The sequence below is a fragment of the Triturus cristatus genome, chromosome 1_1, assembly GCF_964204655.1.
Source record: "Triturus cristatus chromosome 1_1, aTriCri1.1, whole genome shotgun sequence".
NCBI lineage: Eukaryota > Metazoa > Chordata > Amphibia > Caudata > Salamandridae > Triturus > Triturus cristatus.
In genome coordinates this window covers 66,763,592-66,785,731 of record NC_140579.1, presented here as the reverse complement: position 1 = coordinate 66,785,731, position 22,140 = coordinate 66,763,592, and the positions used below count along the sequence as shown (strand labels likewise).

The following is a 22,140-nucleotide window of genomic DNA, read 5'->3' as shown; positions in this document are numbered from 1 at the left end:
TCTTCTGCTCTATTTTAATAGCTTACAATGACAAGCAGAGAGATTATGTTTATTTTTTGCACTTCTTAGATAGAGAAAAACTTGATTCTTTTCTGCTTGTTGCTTTCAGCACATTCCAAGCTACTTCAGAATTCTTTTTTAAAACTGACTTGTATTGAACTGTTTTTACTATCTGCTTGCAGCAAATATATAACAGGTGTCTGATGTGTTTAATTTTGCACTAGAGGTTTCATTTTAATTCTTCATGTTTGCAAATATGCTTGCTCTTTCTTATGAAAGAGTTATGTACCAAGGTTTTACTGGGTTTGTGGGAAAGTTGTGGTGTGACCATGTATTATATGGGATAAAGTACCCCCTTGCGTACGTGTTAAGGATATTGCAAATCACCTTGGAGTTCCATTACCTCATAAAGGAACTTGGTATTCAGCCTCATTCCTCTATGTGGTTATGGAACTTCTCACTTACTTGCAATATCCTTATAATGTATGGCAGGGGGTATTTTATCCCATATGTAATACAGTAAATGGGATATCCGCCACATTTGTGACCTAGTATCCAGTCCACCAAGTGGTAAATCAGTTCCTTAGTGTCAATGTAATTCTAGAAGACTCTCTTGATTTGGTCCACTAGACCTTTGTTCATAAGAAGAGAGTTGTGCCAAAAATGCCACAAAACAAAAAACAATAACTTAAACACATCGGGACATTTTTAAATCAGGGCAAATCGGAAGCATCTGTCATAGCAAGTACCTTGCTGATTGCGTCTTTAAAGGGCTTACAGGTCTTGGTGGATCAGTGGTTTAGAGACTAACAAAGTACAACAAGTGCCAAAGTTCTGCTAAATATTCCAGACCATTTCTACACCCTGCGGCATTCACTAATGATGCCACAATATGTACCCTTAATTCGTAAGATAGGACTTGGCCACCTTGTGGACTGGGCTGTGCTATGGGGGAGTTTTCTGCATAAGTGGAGCCTGGCTGTTGGAGCCTTTAGTATAAAAGACACAACTTTGTCAAAAAATTGGCGAAATTGAGCACTTCCCCGTTAGATCAAAAGTGGTTCCAAAAGCCAACTCTGGAGTAGGATAAATTAGCAATCAGTGAAAATGCTCCCTCAAGGCCTATATTTCTTTTATTATGAGACTAAGTTCAACTTGGGCTCAACAATCAGTTAAATAATTTCAGTAAACTAACAATTGATCTTTCATCATTATTTATTTTGTTTCTTTATATATTTCATTGCAGTTAATTTTCTTTCTTATTTCGGCTTAAAAACGTTTTGGGGGATATATATGTCAATAAAAGTCGACAATGTTTCCACAAAGATTTTAACAGTGCATACAAAATACTGTCGAATACAGACGATCCTTAGTAGCCAGCTTTCCCATAAATGTATCTGTACAGGGAGAAGTATATATGACCCGTTGCCCAAGTATATCCATTGTTGACAGCCATTTGATTCTTCGGCCATAATTCTGGTGACCCTAAGCTAATTAGATATTTTCGAACTCATGTCATGTCTGCGCATTTTAATAAACTTTTTTCAGACATGTATTGTGTCATGCTGCAATATATTATTTGTGTACCTATTTTATTTATTTTTATTTTTTGTAATTTTTTTGTACCTATTTTGTTACAATTTTTAGTTATAGGTTCTTTTTATTCCATAGATTTATATCATACATTCTTTGGTAGGAGGATACCACCTTACAGTGGATAACAGTGGCACCTTATACCATTTGTAACTACATAGTTGTGGAAAAAAGAGGATTCCTATATGCGTCTCATTCTACTAAATTAGGTGCGTACACCTTTGTCATCTGTATACTATCCTCAGCTTCTTAGCATCTATTTCGCTTAGGGAGACTGACGAAAGCACGTACATTAATAAAAAAATCTTTCTGTTTAGAAATCAAAGTCCACTTTGGGACGTTGTCTTTGAAGAAACCGATTTCTCTTATCGGTCGAACACTCTATGACAATACTTTAGGTGAGGCGTAAGTAGCCACACACATTTTGCTGACACTATAGCCCTTAATATTACTTTCTAGCTTTAATGGTTTTGTTACATCCTCTCCATACAGATCTTTCACCTTTATAAGACGCGGTTGCTTAATCCTGCCAGCAGTCCTTTGACTAGTCCCCTTGTAAGTACGAGCAGGCACGCTTCTGAAACAGTAATATCACACATGTATGGCAAAATAGAAAACTATCACTTGCTATGTTCTTTTCTTCTCTCTGGGCTAAAATATCTTAGGCTTTACTCTCTGGAACTCAGGTGACTACAACTTCTTGCCCTTCTGGGTGTTCTACGTTCTCCCCCTTTCTGATAACTTTTTACCTGAAAATAACACGTCATGTACTTACAACACCCCCCTGGTAAGTATGGGAAGTCACACTCTTCTGTGGTGTGGGTATTAATAGGTATTACTTTCTGGTCTGTGTAAATAACTCAATACTTTTGTGAATCTTGGTCCAATAGATTAGGAAACCTGTAAATATGGGCTCATAATACTTGTTATTTATGCTTCTTAGGTCCCCTGGTTGTTGTTTGATTTTGTGGGTAACTGGAAAGGTCCTGAAGAAGGTGGTCGTACTACTCTTCGCAAGCCACCGAAACGCGCTTCGACCTAATGCTCAGTTCCTGTTGCACATATGCATCATACTTGGTCGTGGAGACTTTGTTCCCTGTAGTCTCCCCTTTCCTCAAATGTGTTCTGTGTGAATGTGGTATGAGTTTGTATGTGTTTGGATGAGTTTTGTCTATTGTTTTGGTATTTAATATATGTAGTTGTTTTCTGGGGTTTCTGTATTCGACAGCATTTTGTATGCACCGTTAAATTCTTTGTGGAAACATTGTCGACTTTTATTGACATATATATCCAAAAAAAGGTTTTTAAGCCGAAATAAGAAAGAAAATGAACTGCAATGAAATATATAAAGAAACTAGATAAATAATGATGAAAAATCAATTATGTTAGTTTAGTGAAATGATTGAACTGGTTGTTGAGCCCAAGTTGAACTTAGTCTCACAATAAAAGAAATATAAGCCTTGAGGGAGCCTTTTTACTGATTGTTTGGCTTCTCCCCTCTTCTCCCTCGCCTTAACTAATCTTTCTGTAGAGAGGGGGTCCCCACTTCTGCAGTAGTATAAATTAGCAGACAGGTGAAGCAGAACTTCTGATAAGTCCATATTGTCACTTTTCAGCTTCCTTGCATTTTTACTTCAGGTTACATTAGTGATAAACTCACTGCAGTCAGCACAGGGCTCAAAAGGGATATTCTTCAGTTTCAGACTTCCTGAAATAAAATGGAAAGTACTATTGATGGTTCCTGCTAGCACAAATAAGCACACCTCGTTTAAGCCCCCATTAAAGTATCTTGTTGTAAGAGAAGGCGGATAGAATGTCGCTGTAAAGTCCACTCACCATGCAACGGACTGCAGCCATCACGCGGCACCTTACAAGTCACCAATAAATTACTAACTAAATAAATAAATGATACTCACCAGAGAGAAGCAGGCAGGATAGGACCTTCATAAACAGAAGCTTCTTCGAAGGACCCCATGCTGGGCAGTGCGCGTGCGAACCCATGGGGTACTGCGCACAGGTCATGATCGCGCTGGTGCGTCCTTCAGCACGGTGAAGGCTCACCATTGTAAGAGGAGAGCAGAAACGTGTTGTGGGAGTTGGCTGAGGGGTACTGAGAGGGGATTGTACACCTGCTAATGAGGTCACTTGATTAGCCACAGGTTTGCGTGGCTGCTTTGTGAGAGGAAGGGTTACACACATCCTGTGTTTTGGCTGTAGTAAGAACACCAAACGCCTCTTTGATCTTTCGCAACCTGAATCTACATTGTTTTTAGGAGTGGTCTTTGAAACCCTTGAGAATTAATAAAATATGTCCATTTGCACCCACACAAGGTAGAAAGATTGTGGGTACAGATTACCAAATTGTTTTAGCAATTTGGTTATTTGTCTTCAGCTGGTATGCATTGGTTGAAGCAGAGGTAAAGGGCATGGTGGGCCAAGCTCTGCCCCAGGCTTTGAGGATGAAACAAGAGGAGAAACATATTGTTTCCTGAATACATTTGCCAGATTAAAATAGAACTTGTAGTACTGCAGTTAAAATCTCAAACTGGGCATAACAGTGTCAATCTGTATGGGGGTGCGTTGTTGTAAAGGTATGTGGTCGGGCCCTAGGGTGTTCAGTCAGAATTAACCAGACTGTCCACGAGAGTACATTGTCATTGCTTATTCGAGTGATCAACTTAATTTGAGATCAGTCATCGGTCTTTTGACTATGCATCAGTCAAAACAAGAATCTGCCACGTTCGGATGTTCAGATGCCATCCCTGAACACCTGTTCAGGTGAGAAGGATATTGTGCCCACAGGTGGCAGGAATCGGGGGAGACAAGCAAGGGCAGTGAGAGAGAGGGACACTGCAGAGGAAGTCACTCTTTGAAATGAATTCGTCAAAGGCAAAGGGATGGACAGGACAGACTGCTTCAGTGTTGGCTGAACTGGAGCTCACTGAACCGGATGTAGGGCAGAGAGAGGTCAAGAGGTGAGTAGCGAATTCTAACCGAAGTGAACCCAGAGGGAAGAAAATAATAAACATGAGTTTCAGATAATGGATGCAAAGACTCACAAACAACTCACACCATCGAGCCAGGCAAAGGCTGAGTGTCGAGGATGTTATGAAATACGACTGTAGCCCTAATGCCCCGGAAGTGTACACCCATGGACAGGAAGTGAGGGTAGAGCGAGTCAGCGGACCTGAGTTCTCAGCCTCTTCAGATCCCACTGCCTCCAGTCTGTCACATGACCCCTATATTTAATTGCCCATCTATGCCAAGCCTCATTAGTGACAGAATCACAGGAAAAGAAGGACACATGGCTGGCCCATGACATCGTCCACAAAATACTCCACATTTATTGACCCTCAGCGAGTAAGCATTCTAGGCACTAAGCCCACAGGAAGGGGCTGGAACTGGAAAAAAAGCATCATTTGAGCATAGAAAGGATCAATAAACAGCAAAAAAGACTCAAAGGAAAGCTTCTGAAATGAGAGTTGAGCAGATACATCCTATGGCAGAAGTATGAAGTCCCCACATGCTCAAATACCTGAGATTCAGGCCGAATAGAAACTCCCGACCCCACAGCATATACAAATGCAAGAATGCTCATGCACAGACATATAGATGCAAACAGGTCAGAGAGAATTAGAGACAGCATCCTAGCACAATTCCCTATGTCTACATGTTTTGTGTCAGCTTTGTGCTGTTGTAGGGTCTAATTGCTTTGAGATGAAAAGCATTCCAGTTGAACTCTTAGAATTTGAATGCAGGGGGTACATTAAATTGTGATCCTTGGCCAACGGCATGCAAAACTTGTCCCGTTCACTACATGTTTGCACTCAAACCAGCCAGACCTTTACAGGGGAAAAAGGTGCAGCATGTAGCAGAATATGTGCATTTCTCTGCAGTAAACACCAAAATCCACGTTATTCCTCAAAAAATTCAGAATAGGTGATAAATATTGACACTGATAAATTCCGAACACGAGTTCAGATTTATATTGGGCGTTGTAAATATCGCATCCAAAAGAGGCTATTCGTAATAGGACTCATAGTCAGTGCTCGTTTACAAAACCATGGGGCCAGCATCTTATAAAGGGGACATTCATACACCTAATATGGCAAACAGAGAAACATCCCCAACTCTAGCTTGACCAGGAAGTGCCAAGCAACAGCAAGGCTGTATCAACTGGTCTTGATGGTTAAGGGCTTTGATAATCAGTGAGAAATTGTTTGATGGCCGAAGACAAAAACCAAAACACTTCGGGCCCGATTCACAAAAGTAATCTGAGACAAAATCCTGACTTTACGACTTTCAGTATTCACAGAAATAATTTAGGAGTACTAAAGTTAGGATTTTGCCTCAGTTAAACTTAAGTTTTGGTCTTCAGTTAAACTTAAGACAAACTGAGACAAAATCCTAACTTTACTACTCCTAAATGCCTTCTGTGATACCGAAAGTCGTAAAGTTAGGATTTTGTCTCAGATTACTTTTGTGAATCGAGCCCTTCATTTTCTGGACACCTATATGTGTTTGTCTTTATACTTCTTATGGTCTCTTATCTGCTACACGTTGAATGAATTGTTGTTTGGTTCTGTGTAAAGCATCCATTGCCTTTGTGGTTAGGTCAATACTCTATAAATAACTAAGAATACAACATTTAAATAAACAGCAGGCACAGAAGGGCCATGGCTAAGTACTTGACCTGTGATATCAAAAGGGTATGCCTCAGTCAAAGTCCATGTAAAACAGCTTCATTTCAGAAACTCAAAATTGCTGAGACATCAAAGAGAAGACAATCAATAGACAACAAAGCAGACTTTAAGTTTTCTCATTTTAAAATAATCAAACAAATGCCACAGTAAAAAAATAGTTATTCAGAATATCCTCCACATTTCTTAGAAGAAGATTTCAGTATATTACATTAGTACGTAACTACAACAGAGTCTTGTTGCAATGTTACATCATGTATATTTTACTTTCCCTTCTTCTGGTCTCTCACCTTCCTTCTCCCTGTCCCGCTGGAAAGTTTCTTCCAGCACTATTCCCAGTCAGAAGGTTGTGGTTTTGCCTTAAGCAAAATCAATTGTGAGAGTTAGTTTCCCATTTTGAGTGTCTGTAAGGTGGTGTTTTGTATGTGGAATAAATACAAAAAGTTTTGTTTTTCCACATACTTTATCCAAGTTTTATCTATTTATGTCACTTGATAAGAGTTATTTTTGCCTGCTGTGCTGCGGCAGCCTGACACCACCAATCTGATTCTGCTGAACCAAGCTCTGTCTGTTAGCACTGCTGCACCTGTAAAACATTGCCAGTCATCAGCCATCCTGGTCTTTTACACTAACCTTTCTGATTCATTTGTGGTGGATGGCAGGGAAGAACAAGAGGCCGTGTGCCTAAAGTTTGCCCTAGACTACTACTCAAGAGAAATTCCTTGAAGAAGGAATTGAATACGTTGACTGAGAAAGGGATAATAACGCTTACCGAGGCTTCAGAGTGGCTTGCTCCCGTTGTTTTGGACAACAAATCAGGTCGGCTGGGAATAACACTTTGTGTTGAACTATGTGACATGAATACTGGCACCTGGTCGGATCAACACCCATTGCCGAAAATTGATGAACTGCTTAGGATGATGGGGAAAGCATGTTTCAGTCTATTTGGGCCTCTTCAGATGGGTGTAACTCAGTTCCAGTGGCACCGTGAGCACAGGACCCATGGCAGGGCATATCCATTCACCTCAGAGAGTAACTACAAAGAATGCAAAACATTGATGAAATGAATGCTTGAATTAATTTTAGCCACCTGTAATTACTTGGGGTGCATCCCAGTTCAATTTTGTTTTTGTTCACTATGCCACCTATGATTACACCAAGCCATACACACATCTGGCCTGGTTCTGCTCCAGGAATTGCTAAACCAGATCCTCTCTGAAATGGAACAGGAGCACCCTAAGATTGGCAAGGGCCTATCTGGGGATCTTCACTCTGGTGTAACTGGTTCGAGTAGCAAAGTCTGCATGGCACCCACATCTTGGATTACCAGCTGCACCACTGCATTACAATGAAAAATACAGAAGTGATGGATGGAATGTTTGAATTAACTTCAGCCACTGGTAATTACTTGGGCTGCATCCAAGTCTATTGCTTTTTTGCGTACAATCCCACCTTAGAATAGAACCAGTCATATGCAAATCAGCCTTGGTCTTGCTCCAATAGGAACAGTCCAGCCTGAAGTGTCAAATCAGGTTCTCTTAGATTGCAAGCAAGCCAGGAAAAGTGTCTGCCTATGTTGGCTTCTTCAGTAAGGTGTAGCTTAGCTTCAGGTGCAGAGTCAGCATGGGACCCATGTCTGGGCATTAGCGTCCCTTAGGGCTTTAAATTGAAGAATATTAAAAAAGTGATGGCTGGAATGCTTGAATTAATCACAGCTACTGGTAATTACTTGGGCACCATCCCAGTCCATCGTTTTTGTTGCCCTTTGTACCATCTCATATTAGACCCAGACATATACTAGTCAATCCTGATTCTGTTTCAATGAATACAGTGCAGCCCAAACAGCCAAGCCAGGTCCTCTCTGAACCAGTTGTGTTTTGTTACAGAGAGAACTAGCTGGGAACGTAGCCTGTGATTGGGTGGTCCCACACATATTTCAGCAGCTGGCTCCCTACCTTGAAGGCTAATGTGCAATTTATCGAAAGAAAGAGTATTATGGGGAGACAGGAAAAGTAAATAGAGAAAAGCACATACCCCAGGAGTACCAAGCCATTCCTGGCCCCTAATGACAAGGGAAATGTACCACAGCTGGTACAGTAAGAAGGTGACCCAGCAAGAAATATCACAGGGAGGTTTAATGCAATGTCACAGACCTTGAAATGACCCTTTCAGTAAATTGGACATTAATCAGAGCATTCTAGCATGTCCAATACACAGAGCTAGAAGTTGACAAACAAACAGGACATCAAAGGTACTGGAACCCAGAATCTTCTCATCAACAATCAAACACCTTATCCATGAGGCCACAAGGGCCTCAGGTCATGAGAGGACAATCCTCAAATACTATCATGCCAAGGTAGCCTCAGACACACTCACTCTACTCTAGTCACTCAACTCTACAACAAAGCTCTATAGCATTTTTGCTCAGAGTCCTGAAAGGCCACAGCACATTTTCACAGGTTGTAGAAGAACTGAACAACTTTTAAAATAATAAAGGTAAAAGAAAGACACATAAGATGAACCCAAGCTGGAGAATAACTATCACAAGTACAGCTGAAATAGCTCTCATTATAGGACCCAATGGCGCGTGCTGAGGGTCACAGCCATGTAACCCGTTGCCATAGCTGCCAAGTTTTCAGTTTGGTACTTTGCGGGGCTGCGTTGCACATCCATGAGATTTAATTTCCTGGTACCACATCTCGGACAGGGCGTGTCAGATTGGCTCGGCCACTGCAAAGAGTATTGAACAAAAAGTGGAGAGGGCAACATGCAACTTCATCAAGTCATGATATAAACAATTGCTGCCTACTCCAACACCCAAGGTGGGGTGGTAGTGGGCGGCGGGGACGGGGATGGGTGTGTATTCTGCGACACAAAATGAAGCTTTCCCCTCTAAGCCCTGTAAAAGGAATATATAACTTTACTTCGCATGCGTTTTCTTCGCATGCCGTTACTACGCTGTCGTTAGTACGACCGCGTTTTTACTTAGCATACCTTTACTTCGCAATTCGGAAGTACGAATTGCAGTAAGGGGGTGCTGGATGTTGGAATAGTATCATTTACTATTCCAACTCCAGTCTATGCGGACACTAGGGAAGGTGTTGGATTTTAAATCCAACACCTTCCCCCCCTTACTGCAATTCGTACTTCCGAATTGCGAAGTAAAGGTATGCTAAGTAACAAAGCGGTCGTACTAATGACCACGTAGTAACGGCATGCGTAGTAACGCATGCGAAGTAAACGCCGCTTCCCCTGTAAAAGGGATGTTACCAAAAAAGGAAGGAGGGGCTATGAGGAGGATTAAACAAGTGGAGACTTGTAAACCATAAAAAAGGGTTGGCCTAAAGCGGCCCTTCATCTGCACCCCCCACATGATCCCCTAGAAAAAGGGATAATCTCAAGAAAGGACCCCTGAATGCCAATTTGTGTGATATTTGCTGCAATTAATAGATTTGGATTTAGACCCGAATAGTCATTAGATTTCAATAGGTCAATCCTGCTAGAATTTAAAAGAGGAAAAGTGCACACTTTATACTTTACCGTGCTGACTTGAGTGTGGTAAGCACCAATATCTGCATGTTATTCCCTAAAAACTCAGAGCACGGGCAAATTATTGCATCCAACTTGTAATCAGGCTCTTGAAGGGCATCACTGCTTGATTTGTGCCAGTGTTTGCTGCTGCTCAGCAGCAGCACTTATTTCATAACATTGGCACATAGTTATGACAGTCCACCACATGGTGGCACTGTCAGTCTATTTTTTTTAAAAAGCATGAGAACAATTATTGCATCCAACTTGTAATCAGGCTCTTGAAGGGCATCACTGTTTAATTTGTGCCAGTGTTTGCTGCGGCTCGGCAGCGGCACTTATTTCATAACATTGGCACATATTTATGACAGTCCACCACATAAGAGCAAAGTATTTAATAATTCAATATACTAGTGGTTCTTAACCTGTGGTCTGGGGACCCTGGAGGTCTGCAAATCCTACACAGGGGACACTGGAGGTCTTCAACGCCTGCACAGGGGATTCACAACTGCTTGAAAAATTAAATGCAATTTACAAATTGATAAATTGTTTATAAATAAAGAACCAAAATTTAAAATTTAAAATAGTTCTGCAAACGTGATGGAATTTGAAATTCGAGGCTAAAATTAAATTGGTATTCTCACATTGGTCCATGGGAGCACTCCAGGTCATCAGACAGAATATAATATGGATAATGGGTGGCCTCATTGAATTTAGAAAAGTTCCCTTTCCTCCCATTAAAATGTTCCTTTTTAAAATATATTTGTGAATTATATAATATATTTAATCATTTGTGTATTTGTTTGGCGAATGCTTGTATCAATTTTTGTGTATAATTTTGCGGTTCAAATCATCTAAATTGTTTAGGCTGAGATCCCCAGCATCCAGTAATAACCCAGTGGGGATCTTTGGATTCCAATAATGATTCAGTGTTAAGTAATGTTGAAGTGGGGGACCACAGAATGCAAAGGTTAAGAACCATTGCAATATACCATTACAGAAATAGTAATACCAGTCTTAAAACTTTGGGTCAGTGTAGACCAAATTGCCACATATGTAGGACAGGTGTGGCTAGTTTTGGAATTTGGCAGTGTTGGAAGGGACTGTGGGTACTACAATCTGCAGTGGCCATCTGTGTATTATCTTGGGCCCTGGCACTAATTACTTAACAAATGAAGCATGTTGCAGAAGATAAACAAATAATAACAAATATTAAAGAAATCATATTGAAGTTCATAAGTGAATGAACAGAAGCAAATCCCCCTACCAAAGTTGACTCCAAGTAAACCAAAAAAGTAAAAAAAATGAAAAAAAGAAAGAAACAGATTTATTCAGTGCAGAATCTATACTGATTTTGCTCCAGGCAAACAGAAAACACACCTACAGTGTGAAGAGCTGGCACAGGTATCTGTTTCTTTGACATGTTTCATCCTCATAGGTTAGGGACTGTGATGAGGAAGAGCAGTGAGGTGATAATGTACAGCAAGAAGGGTCCCTATAGAAGATGGCTGCTCCCCATTAACGGCCCACAGCTCATAGTTGAAGTAAAGGTGGACGAGCCAACAAATTACCAGGGCAATCTAAGCCCGAGCCAAAGGGCTTGGCTTGGCCTTTAGAGCCGAGTATGGAAAACATTTGCCATCTAAATTGTATAACCAATATCATTGATAATAGCCTATTAAGTCAAACACAATAGGTTTTTCTACAGCTGGTATTCTGGACTTAAGTATTTAAAGGTGCTTTTATATATGTGACAGTGAAAAAAGGGATGGGTAAAATAAAATATTTGCCTTAGATCACACACTTTGGTTAAGCGAGGAAGCCACGATTAATCCAGGTTTTCTGGTACCACTTTGAACAGATCACCTACTAAATGGGTATTGATTAATCTCTCCTTTTTAACTCAAATGGTAATGCTTTGTTTCTAACTTTTGTGGATGAAGGTAGAGCGAGGGTGCAGGCAGAAGCCACATTAAAGCTCGGCTCGTTATGGGCTTGATGTTCCAATGGGACCTGGAGCAGAGCCAGAGCCACACTTCAGGCTCAAGTCTGGCTCGAGCTTTAAGTGGCTCACTCACCTCAAAGTTTAACTTAATAATATGGCGACATTTCATGGTGATATTTGATGACAGCCTCACTTCCTCTGGGATTGGGGCGGTGGAGAGGAAGGAACATTTAAAACTGTCTGTAGTATCTTCATGTTGTTATAATGTTCTCTGTTATCATGTTCCACGCTGCTCAGCCAGTGTGAGTGTTCTGTGTGGAATGTTGGTGTGTGGGCCATGAGTGGGATGCCTGGGTGAATGGTGTGAGTGGTGACAGTTGGTGGATGGGCTGAGCAGCAGGCAGGCTGCTCCTGGTGGGGCTGCTGTATTGGATCTACTGTACATTAGGATCTACTTCAATAAACCCACTTAATCAACATCTTACCAGCGTGAACTGCGCTATTACATTATTTTTGGCGACGAGTTGGAGACTTGCTCACGCTCTACAGTTGGTCTGAAGGAAGCTGAAGATGACATTTACAACATGTTGGGAAGAAGCTTCACAGTCTACATGCGCAGACAAGAGACACAAAAAATGCAAAAAGAATGGGTCACAAGAGGCCAGACATTAATGGTGGGCGTAGTGCTCCGCTCCGCCCACGGAGTGTGCGTAGTGCTGCCTGCAGGCAGCGCTACGCACACGCCACGGTGGAGCAGAGTTGCCCGCCACCCGCCTCCCGCCCACCCACACTTTAAAATAACTTAAAGTATTTAAAAGTAAGAAAATGTATTACCTGAGGTGCGGCATCCTGGGGCTCCCTCTTCCTCCTTCAGTGGCAACTTCTTCCTCACAAATGCGCATGCGCGGACGCCCGTGCATTTCTTGAGAGAAATACGCATGCGCGGGCGCCCGCGCATGCGCATTTGTGAGGAAGAAGTTGCCGCTGAAGGAGGAAGAGGGAGCCCCGGGACGCCGCACCTCAGATAAGATATTTTCTTACTTTTAAATACTTTAAGTTATTTTAAAATGAGGGCGGGCGGTGCATAGTGGGGCTACGCGGAGTGTGCGAGTGTGCATAGATTTGGCCACACTACGCGATGCTCCACGTAGCCCCACTACGCCCACTACGCCCAGGGTTACCATACATACAGCGAAAGTTGTCATTCAAGAGGGTGTTTTGAAAACTAAGGAGCCACAAAGGAAACAAAAGAAACTGGAACAGCTCGCCTTGCAGCCCCACCAGTGTCCATTATATCGGACAGCGCCAGCCCAAGCGTGCTGTACTCTGTTTCTTCTGGACACATCTACAAGAACTGGACCTTCAAGGGAAGTAAGCATCATAATTTTTGACATTTTACAAGTCATCTCTAATTCGAACGCTGCGCACCTTGAGATGTTCAAGGACATTTGATCTGAGTGTTATGCTGCACCCATTTGTTGTACATAAACAGCAAGAATGTCAACAGCTCAGCAAGCCTGTCAACCTGCATTGTCATCTGGATGTGTGAGCAAGAAGGGAGATACCTGTTCTATGAGTTTTCATGCTTCTGGGAACCTGCATCTGGAAGCTATTCAGAGGAAGTTTTGTTGACTGTGTGTCTCTTCAAGGATTTACAGGTTCGGTGTCTACAAGCTTATTTGTTGTCTGCAATGGAGCGGAAATCGCTACACACTGGGCTAATCTAACAGAGCTGTCTGCCCATTTGCCTCACCTGCACGAAGGCAGGTAAAACTGTTTTGCTCAAGTTTATTTTGGAATTTGGCTCATCTATTGAGACATACCTTTTTATACAGTGTGTTGCCTGCTCATTGGATTTGTACAGTCTTCTGATGTAATTTGGGCCGAACGAACACTATGCCTTATTTTATCATATTTGTAATGATTACTGTGACTGGTCAAGTGGAGCAACATTGGCAGTTTACCCGCATGCTCCATTTTGTTTTAAAATTTGGCTCGCGCATCTTACCGTTTTGTTGGAGACGCACGGTGGAGCAGTGAAATCCTTTATTACGTCTTTCCTTCTTCGCTGCTCATAGCTGCTGTTTGATGCCTGTATGCAGCACAGGCCAGGCTCCAGAAAATTTTATTTGGGTGGGCCAAGGGTGCATTTGGGTGGGCCACTGCGGGCTCGATTTGTCGCATATATGACTCCCAACAAACATTCCATAATGGTGAGTTGGTTGAGAAACAACTCATTACAGTTTAACAACGACAAAACGGAGATTCTGCACTGTGGGGTGGGCAGAGTTCCGCCAGTTTTATCGAATGACTTCTGGCCTATCCCCAAAGATGCCCCCTTGGTACCCATGAGTACGGTACGCAATCTGGGAGTTAGCTTCAATGATAAGCTGAATCTGGAATCCCATGTCAATAGGCTGGTTGGAAGCTGCTACACTCCTATCAGAGGTCTCCGGAAGGTGCTGCCACTGCTACCTTCCCAGGCCAGAGCTACAGTGGTTAGGAGTGTTATCCTGAGCCGCCTGGATTATTGTACCGCCTTGCTACTGGAGTCCCCGAGTTACTTGATTATGAGGCTCCAGAGAATTCAGGCGGCAGCAGCGAAGCTTGCATTGTCAAGACCACGCCGGTCATCAACAACTCGGGCGTTAGCGGAGCTGCATTGGCTTTCGGTGACCCAAAGGATAATGTTCAAGTCTTTGTGCATTGTCTTTGAAGCCCTAAATAGACTTGGACCTAAACCTCAGCAGAGGATGTTCAGGTGGTACTCACCGGCGCGCAGCTTACGATCATCCTCAGCCAACCTGGTCAAATGCCGAGGATAAAGAGATCTACAATGGGGGGATGAGCGTTTGGCGTGGCAGCTGCCCGCCTTTGGGACAGCCTTCCCTTGAAGTTTCGAAAGAAAGCCAAGACCTGGCTCTTCCCTAGGGCATAATCACTGGCTCTGCCACACTGCTTACCCACCAGCATCTTACTAGTATCTTAGCGCCAGGAAGCCCGTGGGGTTACTGCGCGCTTTATAAATGTCGATACAAATACAAATGTCTAGGCAGGCCTGCTTCAGGGCCCTCCTTTATCGTTTCTTAGTCTTACAAGGCCCAGTAAAACACACTCTTTTCCAAATCTCTTTCTAAAGTTATCACTCTCAAAAAGTGTTTTTTCCATGTAATGTTCCTTTGATGGGAAGAGGAGGTTTCTGAGGTGGGAGTATCAGGCAAGTGACTCCCTCTTCATTACTACCTCCACCTGACCCCGGACTCTGCAACGCACTCCCTTACAGGCTTGATTATCCACTACTCCTCTCCAGTGCACCTTATCTCACAGCTGACCTTAGGCTCCAGCCCCATATCGGGCTCCACTTTCATTTTTCCCGGTAAAAACATTAGTAAAATCACCTTCAAACTTAAAACATTGAATATAGAAGTAAATATAATTAGCACGCACTTTAAAGTATGTTCCACAGTAGCTCTTATGACCTGACTGCTAATTAAATAAACAAAAACAGAAAGGCCATGACAGGGCCGGCTTTAGCGCTGATGCGAAAGTCTTTTTTGGCGCCGCACCAATAACCTCTTTCTCCGTAAATACCTTTACTACCACCTTCCACCAGTGCCCCTCATCCTTCCATGGCCCCCCTATTGACCTCCTCCTCGGATTCCCTCACTGCCACCCTCCACCAGTGCCTCTCATCTCTCTGGAGCCCCTCCCCCTCATGACCTCCTCCTCAGACTCCCTCACTACCACCCTCCACCAGAGCTCCTCATCTCTCCCTAGCTCCCCCCTCCACTCCATGACCTCTTCCTCGGATTCCCTCACTGCCACCCTCCAACAGTGCCCCTCATCTTTATGTAGCCCCTCTTTCATATGCATTTCATTTGTTGTATAGCGCTACTCATATCAGTGTAGTGTGTCAGTACTTTACACCACGCACACATTATACAGAGACAACGAATCATACAAGTGTGTAAATCAGTCTACGGGGAATGTCACATAAGCCAATGAGGATTACAGGGTGTAGGAATCACGTCATCCATACTGGTGGTTTGGTCTGGAGAAGCACAAACTCAGGATTTAAAGAGTACTCTAGTGGTTGGGGGTCAGCTTTACTGATAAAAATGTATATCTGCCCAAACATACTTATAATAATGAAAGACTGAGGAAGTTCTAACTATGGGCCACATGTATGAAGCCCTTTTTATGTTCGCAAACGGGCTGATTCTCAGAATCGGCCCGTTTGCGAATGGGAAAAAGCCTTTTGGGATGTATCATCCCAAAAGGCCCTCACAAAATAGGGAATTGCAAATTTTCTGATTCCTTATTTTGCGAATGCCTTTAAGGAATCGCAATGCAGGAAGCACCCGTAAGAAATCACAAATTACCACCAACTTCAAGTTGGTGGCAATTTGTGATTTCTTTGAAAAATGCACTTTTATGCATTTTTCAAAGTGCCATGTGGCGCACATACATGTCCTTAGGGCATGCATGTGCACCATATGTGCACGCATATATATTTCAGGGGTGCTACAGGGTGTCCTTTTGAGACCCTTGCCCCCTTGAAATTGCATTCACAATTTGCGAGTACCTAATGTGTACTCGCAAATTGCCAATGTCTTCCCATTCATTCCTAACGGCCTCCAGGCCCATAGGAATGAATGGGAAGGTATTCCTTAATTGCGAATCGCAATTTGCGATTTGCAATTAAGGAATTCCTATCTACATAGTATTTTGCGAGTCCTTAACAGCGATTCGCTAAAAATCACTATTAAAGTCTCGCAAACTGCTAAAATGATACATCTGCCCCTATATCACAAAACAAAAAAAGCCAAGTTCTAACTATACCATTCATGTTTGTTTGCAGCTCTTTGGTGCCAGTTCATTGGTCACTGTCCTATGTTAGGATTGTAACTTCTGAACTGCAAGTAACAAAAGGATCTCTGTGACAAAGGCAGTAACCCACTGAGCTTCCACATAAAATGCAGTTCATCTGCATTTAAAAACTACTGACAGACAAATGATTGCTCTCCAGCAGGATCATTCATCACCAGCGTTATCTGGGCATCTTTTATTGTCTTATTGTTGTCCTGCATCGGCCATGATAATGATAAAAACTGTTTAAATGAAGCACACACGATGTATGTGCCCTGCTGGGCCTGTGCAGATTTTGAAAAGAAAAACAAATTGGAACACATTCTCTTACCTACTCCATTAGTCAAACTTTGTGTCACAGCCTGATGTGATAAACTGCTGCAGGGGTCAGAAGAGGTGAGTAGGAATAAACAAACTTATTTTCTCCTGCGCTGCAGAGGAAACGAAATAGCCACCCAGCAGGACAGTAGGCAACGGTTACCCTGTCAAAGAAAGGATTTGTCGCCTTTCGCCATGTGGAGAAGAAGGGGTGACAAAATAAACAAAGCCTCGTTAACATGTAAATGGTCTGCGATAATCTCAAAAACTCTGTGTGCGCCCGGGAAGCTGTCTCGGCCCGGGCGCACACACACGACAGGGGGTTGAAGCCCTTTGAGCGCCATGGCATTGCGCGCCTGCCTTCAAGCCCTCACTGCGAGGGCCAAAGCTCCTGTTTGGGTGGGCCTGGCCCACCTGGCCCACCCGCTAGAACCAGGCCTGATGCAGCAACCCGCCCACAGCCATCCGGTACTGCGTCGTTAGTGCGTGCCGGCATTTTGTGTTTGGCGGCAATGCACTTCAAGATTACTTTCTTTCGCAGGTCTCAGGTCATCACGAATATATGTTCTTACCTCGCATTCAAGTATGGCATTACCACGCAAATTTTACTTCACAGGTGTCTTCACCACGCAGCTTTCCTCTACGAAGTAATCTACCACGCATTCAATATGCAAATCGCTTCAGCACGTAAAATGAACAAAACATCACAATGACATTGATTGGCTAAAAAATATGATGTGGTTATTTTATAAGTGTCTGTCTTTTGTCACTTTCAATGACCCTCCACTGGTCCCCAAGCAAGATGGCGCTAAATCTTTTCAAAGAAGGTCACTTATTAAATTTGAAAAATAATTTTAAATTACACTTTTAGTCATATACTTAAATGATGTTTAAAGTGGTTTCTAATACTTATTTTATTTAAAATTATCGTTGACCCTCTAAAAAGATATATAAAGGGCCGTCCACCATTTTAAGTTCATTAGTCTGCAGCCATCTAGAGAGTTCAGACTGTTGTGTGCGACTCGAGAAAGCAGACTCTAATTTTGACCGTCACTGCCAACTAGTGTCTAAAGTAAGTACACGTTTAAATAAACAATCATTGCTATCCAAGCATATAAAATTAACATTAAAGTTTTACAATAATTTTAATTTTTTTAATGATACTTTTCAGAAATTATCTGTGGAGAGTGACAAGTTCATCTGGTCATTAATTTGAAAGAAAAAGTATGCATGTTTTAAAATGTCAGTTTCCTTGAAATATTTTCGCTGAGTAAGAGTATACATCAGGGAAGTTGTTGGTCAGTGTCTGTTGGCCAGTAATTTTTTTTTGTTACTCTGCCGGCTACTTACGTCAGGGAAGTTGTTGGTCAGTGTCTGTGGGCCAGTTTTTTTTAATTGTTACTCCACCGGGTACTTACGTCAGGGAAGTTGTTGGTCAGTGTCTGTGGTCCAGTTATTTTTTTATTGATACTCCGTCGGGTTCTTACCTCAGGTAGGATATTGGTCAGTGTCTGGGGGCCATATAAAATAGTCTTACTCTACCTCAGGGAAGGTGTTGGTCAACATAGATTAACCTTTCTAAATATGTTAGATCAAAGAAATGAAATGTATCTAAATAAAAATTTTAAAATATGTTATGTTTTTGTTTTACTAACCAGATATCTCATTGAGAACCTTTACCATTATCCATCAACTGGTAGAAGGAAGATCTGCTTAAAGCTTCATTTGCATGAATGAACAAATCATTGAATCTTCAGGTACAAATGAATCAACATTTTTATTTGCCTTAAATATTTGTTAAAACTACTAGTAATGGAAAAATCGAACTTTTTTTCTGTGAGCTCATTTTTCTATTCCTGATTAACTGCTCTTAATACGCCAGCCACTCACCTCATGGAAGGTGTTGGTCAGTGTCTGTGGGCCATTTTTTTTTTATTGTTAATCCGCTGGGTACTTACCTCAGGTAGGGTGTTGGTCAGTGTCTGGGGGCCAGATTAGTCTTACTGTGCCGGCTACTTACCTCAGGGAAGGTGTTAGTCAGTGTCTGAGGGCCAGTTATTTTTTTTATTGTTACATCACTGGGTACTTTTCTCAAAGTAGGTTTTGGACAATGTCTGTGGGCCAGATTATTTTTATTGTTACTCCAACAGCTACTTATCTCAGGGAGGGTGTTGGTCAGTGTCTGGGGGCCAGATTTTTTATTGCTACTCCGCTGCGTACTTACCTCACGGAGGGTGTTTGTCAGTGTCTGGGGGCGAGATTAACTAGTCTTACTCCACAGGCTACTTACCTCAGGTAGGGTGTTAGTCAGTGTCTGGGGGCCAGATTTTTTTATTGCTACTCCGCTGTGTACTTACCTACTATTTTAAATAAACTATTCTAACCTTTTTTTTTTTAAACTTGTCATTGCAGCTACCTCTTTAACATACACCTAGAAATCCGATCAGATTTGAAAAGAGATTACAAAGTAAAGCAGCGATTCCATCAATACCTTTGAGAATCAAACTTCACCACAGAAGAACAAAGAAATGTAATCCTCAGGTACAATACTAAACATTTTAATTAACCTGTAAAAAAATTCTATAATTAACTCTTGTTTATCTCAGATATTGTACCGGCTATTAAAGGCCCGCTGCATCGTCGAAGGTGAGGGACTTTAACAAAAGCAGCGGAACTTTAATAGCAGTATAGCCCTGCTACGAACGGCTATAGGGCTATTAGAACATTCTTCCACTAGAGGGCAGAATGTTCTAACAAATTAAGCAAATGCTTTTGTAAGAAATTGGAATGCTGCTTTGCGTGCCTTTACCGGCCCTTAGAAGCCTGGAGCACTCCATTGTCTACAATGGAGCTCCAAACATTCCAGTGTTGTAATATGCATTCCGTCACAACGCATGCCTTTACTTCACAACTTCATGACCCTTTTGGAAGGTCATGATTTTTTTTTGGTTTTGGGGGGGAAACCCCCCCCAACCCACCTTTTTTAATTATACCTTAACCACGCATTCGTTGCAACGTGAAATCTATTTCCATGCATAACCTTTACCATGAAAATGCCTTTACCTCGCATATCTTTACAACGCTTTTTTGTTGATAAGTCATACTTGATAAAGGCATATTTTTGATAAAGGTAATCTCCGATGCCTGCCCATGTAGGCTTGGATAAGACACCATTGCATAACCGTTTTCCACATATGACATTTTTTCAGTAGTTTAACAGTTAACACCACACTTCAGGGGCAGAGCTATGTCCCCAAAGACAATTTTCCAAATACATTCGCCCTCCCCTCTCCAGCTCGTTTTTTTAATGTAATACCCCTTCCCTGCGTCACATGTAATAAAGTGGAAGTGTCTTTCCGTTTCAAATTACCTCCATATCGCAACTGAAACAGATTTTTATTTTTTTATCTATTTTTTTTGGGGGGTGGGGGGGAGACCCCCCCAACCCCCCCTTTTTTAATTTTTTCTTTAAAAAGATACGTATCTCTTAGTAAATTTATACGTGTTGAAGACTATTAGTAGTAACAACGCACGCGTTAAAATGCATGTGTGTTAATGAATATGCGTGAAAACAGTTATGTTTTAGTGTCCGTTTTCAGTTTTAAATCAGTTGTTTTAACTTTATCTTGCATCCATTTGAAAATTTGAAATAATCTTTTTTTTTGCAAATAAATTTAGGTACCACAAATCTTCTGTAAAAGAAAGCACCTGTATATTTAAAAAATGTATACTAATTTATCATCCTTTATTTACAGGATCATCAACTGAAAATTCAAGTCGCCAAGCAAGTTACGTACAATCAAAGTGGGGTAACAGATTATTGAAATTTGGTGGCTACATTCACTGTAAGGATCGTTTAACTGAGCCCAGGAGTCATTGAAGGTGCGTAGAATATTTCTCATCACATTGCAAAGGCAGAGTGGTTACTCTGGGAGACATAGTGGAGAGGTCCACAGAGCATAATCACTCTGCCTCTGCAATGGAGATAGAAGTAAGGGAAAATCTACAGCAGATTATATTTTTGGCTGCCACCTCCAATGAACCCTGTGGCTTAGTTTTACGGGAAGTTGCACAAAACATCCCCATGCATGTTGCCAGTAATATGCCCTCAATCCCCAATTTAAGGCGCATGATCCAAAGAACAAAACAGGCCATCAATCCACACGCAATAAAACCACAAACCTTCTCCGATATTAACATCCCCCCGGAACTGAATGTGACTTTTACTAATGAAACTTTTCTTTTACATGATAATAATAATCCACAAAAACGTCTTCTAATCTTCTCTACAACACGTAATTTGGCCACCTTTGAAAATACTGAAATTTGGATGATGGATGGCACTTTTAAGTCCACACCCCATCCTTTTAACCAAATGTATATTATTCATGGCAATATTAACAGCACAACTGTCCTCTTAGTATTTGGATTGCTGCCTGACAGACAATCTTCCACTTACACTGAGTTTTTATCAGTTATAAAAACCAAAACTCTCAACAAAAGTCCTAGGAAAGTAATTATTGATTTTGAGATACAAATGATAAATACTATTATTAAATTATATCCAGAAACCCAAACTCAAGGATGTTTTTTGCACTTTTCCCAGGCGTATTGGAGAAAAATTCAGAAAACATCCTTAGTAGAGGATTATGTGTCAGACAGCAAACTACAATATGAACTCAAAAAACTTAAAGCTTTGTGTTTTATTCCTCCTGATTTTGTAGATGACTTCTACACTGCAATTGTTCAATCAGATTATTTTATAGCAAATGAAGAGAAATTGGCACCTATTTTAAATTATTTTGAGGGAACCTGGTAATCTTAGCAGGTCAGGTTGCCGGAGGAAGCCAAGGTTCCCCATTGAGTGGTGGAACTGCTACTTAACTTGCTTAGAGGAAGGTGCAAAGACAAACAATTCCATCGAATGATGGCATAACTCGTTTAATAAATCAATTGGTAGGAGTCATCCAAACTTTTTTCATTTCTTGGAAATTTTAAAAAAAGAACAAAGTTTCCAAGAAATGAGGATGGCTCAGTCACTTTCAGGTACTCTAAATCCACGAGTGACAAGACGTAGCAAAGAGATGAGTGAAAGACTCCAATCAAAATTGCAACTATTTCCTTTAATGGGCACGTCTGACTACCTTGAAAGTATTGCGTATATTCTTCATTTCTAGCTACCTTTTC

General features: G+C 41.6%; 1 protein-coding gene and 1 long non-coding RNA gene across 2 annotated transcripts in view; one reads left to right on the top strand and one right to left on the bottom strand.

Moving 5' to 3' along the window:
- Positions 1–3,706, bottom strand: part of LOC146869428 (natural cytotoxicity triggering receptor 3-like) — a 56,103-nt gene extending 52,397 nt beyond the window's left edge. Inside the window, exon 1 of the mRNA XM_085653914.1 lies at positions 3,510–3,706. Within this exon, the coding sequence (XP_085510040.1) occupies positions 3,510–3,657 (148 nt within the window). The 5' untranslated portion in view covers positions 3,658–3,706. The remainder of the gene's footprint in view (positions 1–3,509) is intronic.
- The window catches only part of LOC146869427 (uncharacterized), a 66,250-nt gene extending 46,781 nt beyond the window's left edge, over positions 1–19,469 (top strand). Inside the window, exons 2-3 of the long non-coding RNA XR_014981420.1 lie at positions 18,612–18,710; positions 19,366–19,469. This is a non-coding gene — a long non-coding RNA (uncharacterized LOC146869427). The remainder of the gene's footprint in view (positions 1–18,611; positions 18,711–19,365) is intronic.
- Positions 19,470–22,140: the final 2,671 nt, after the last annotated feature.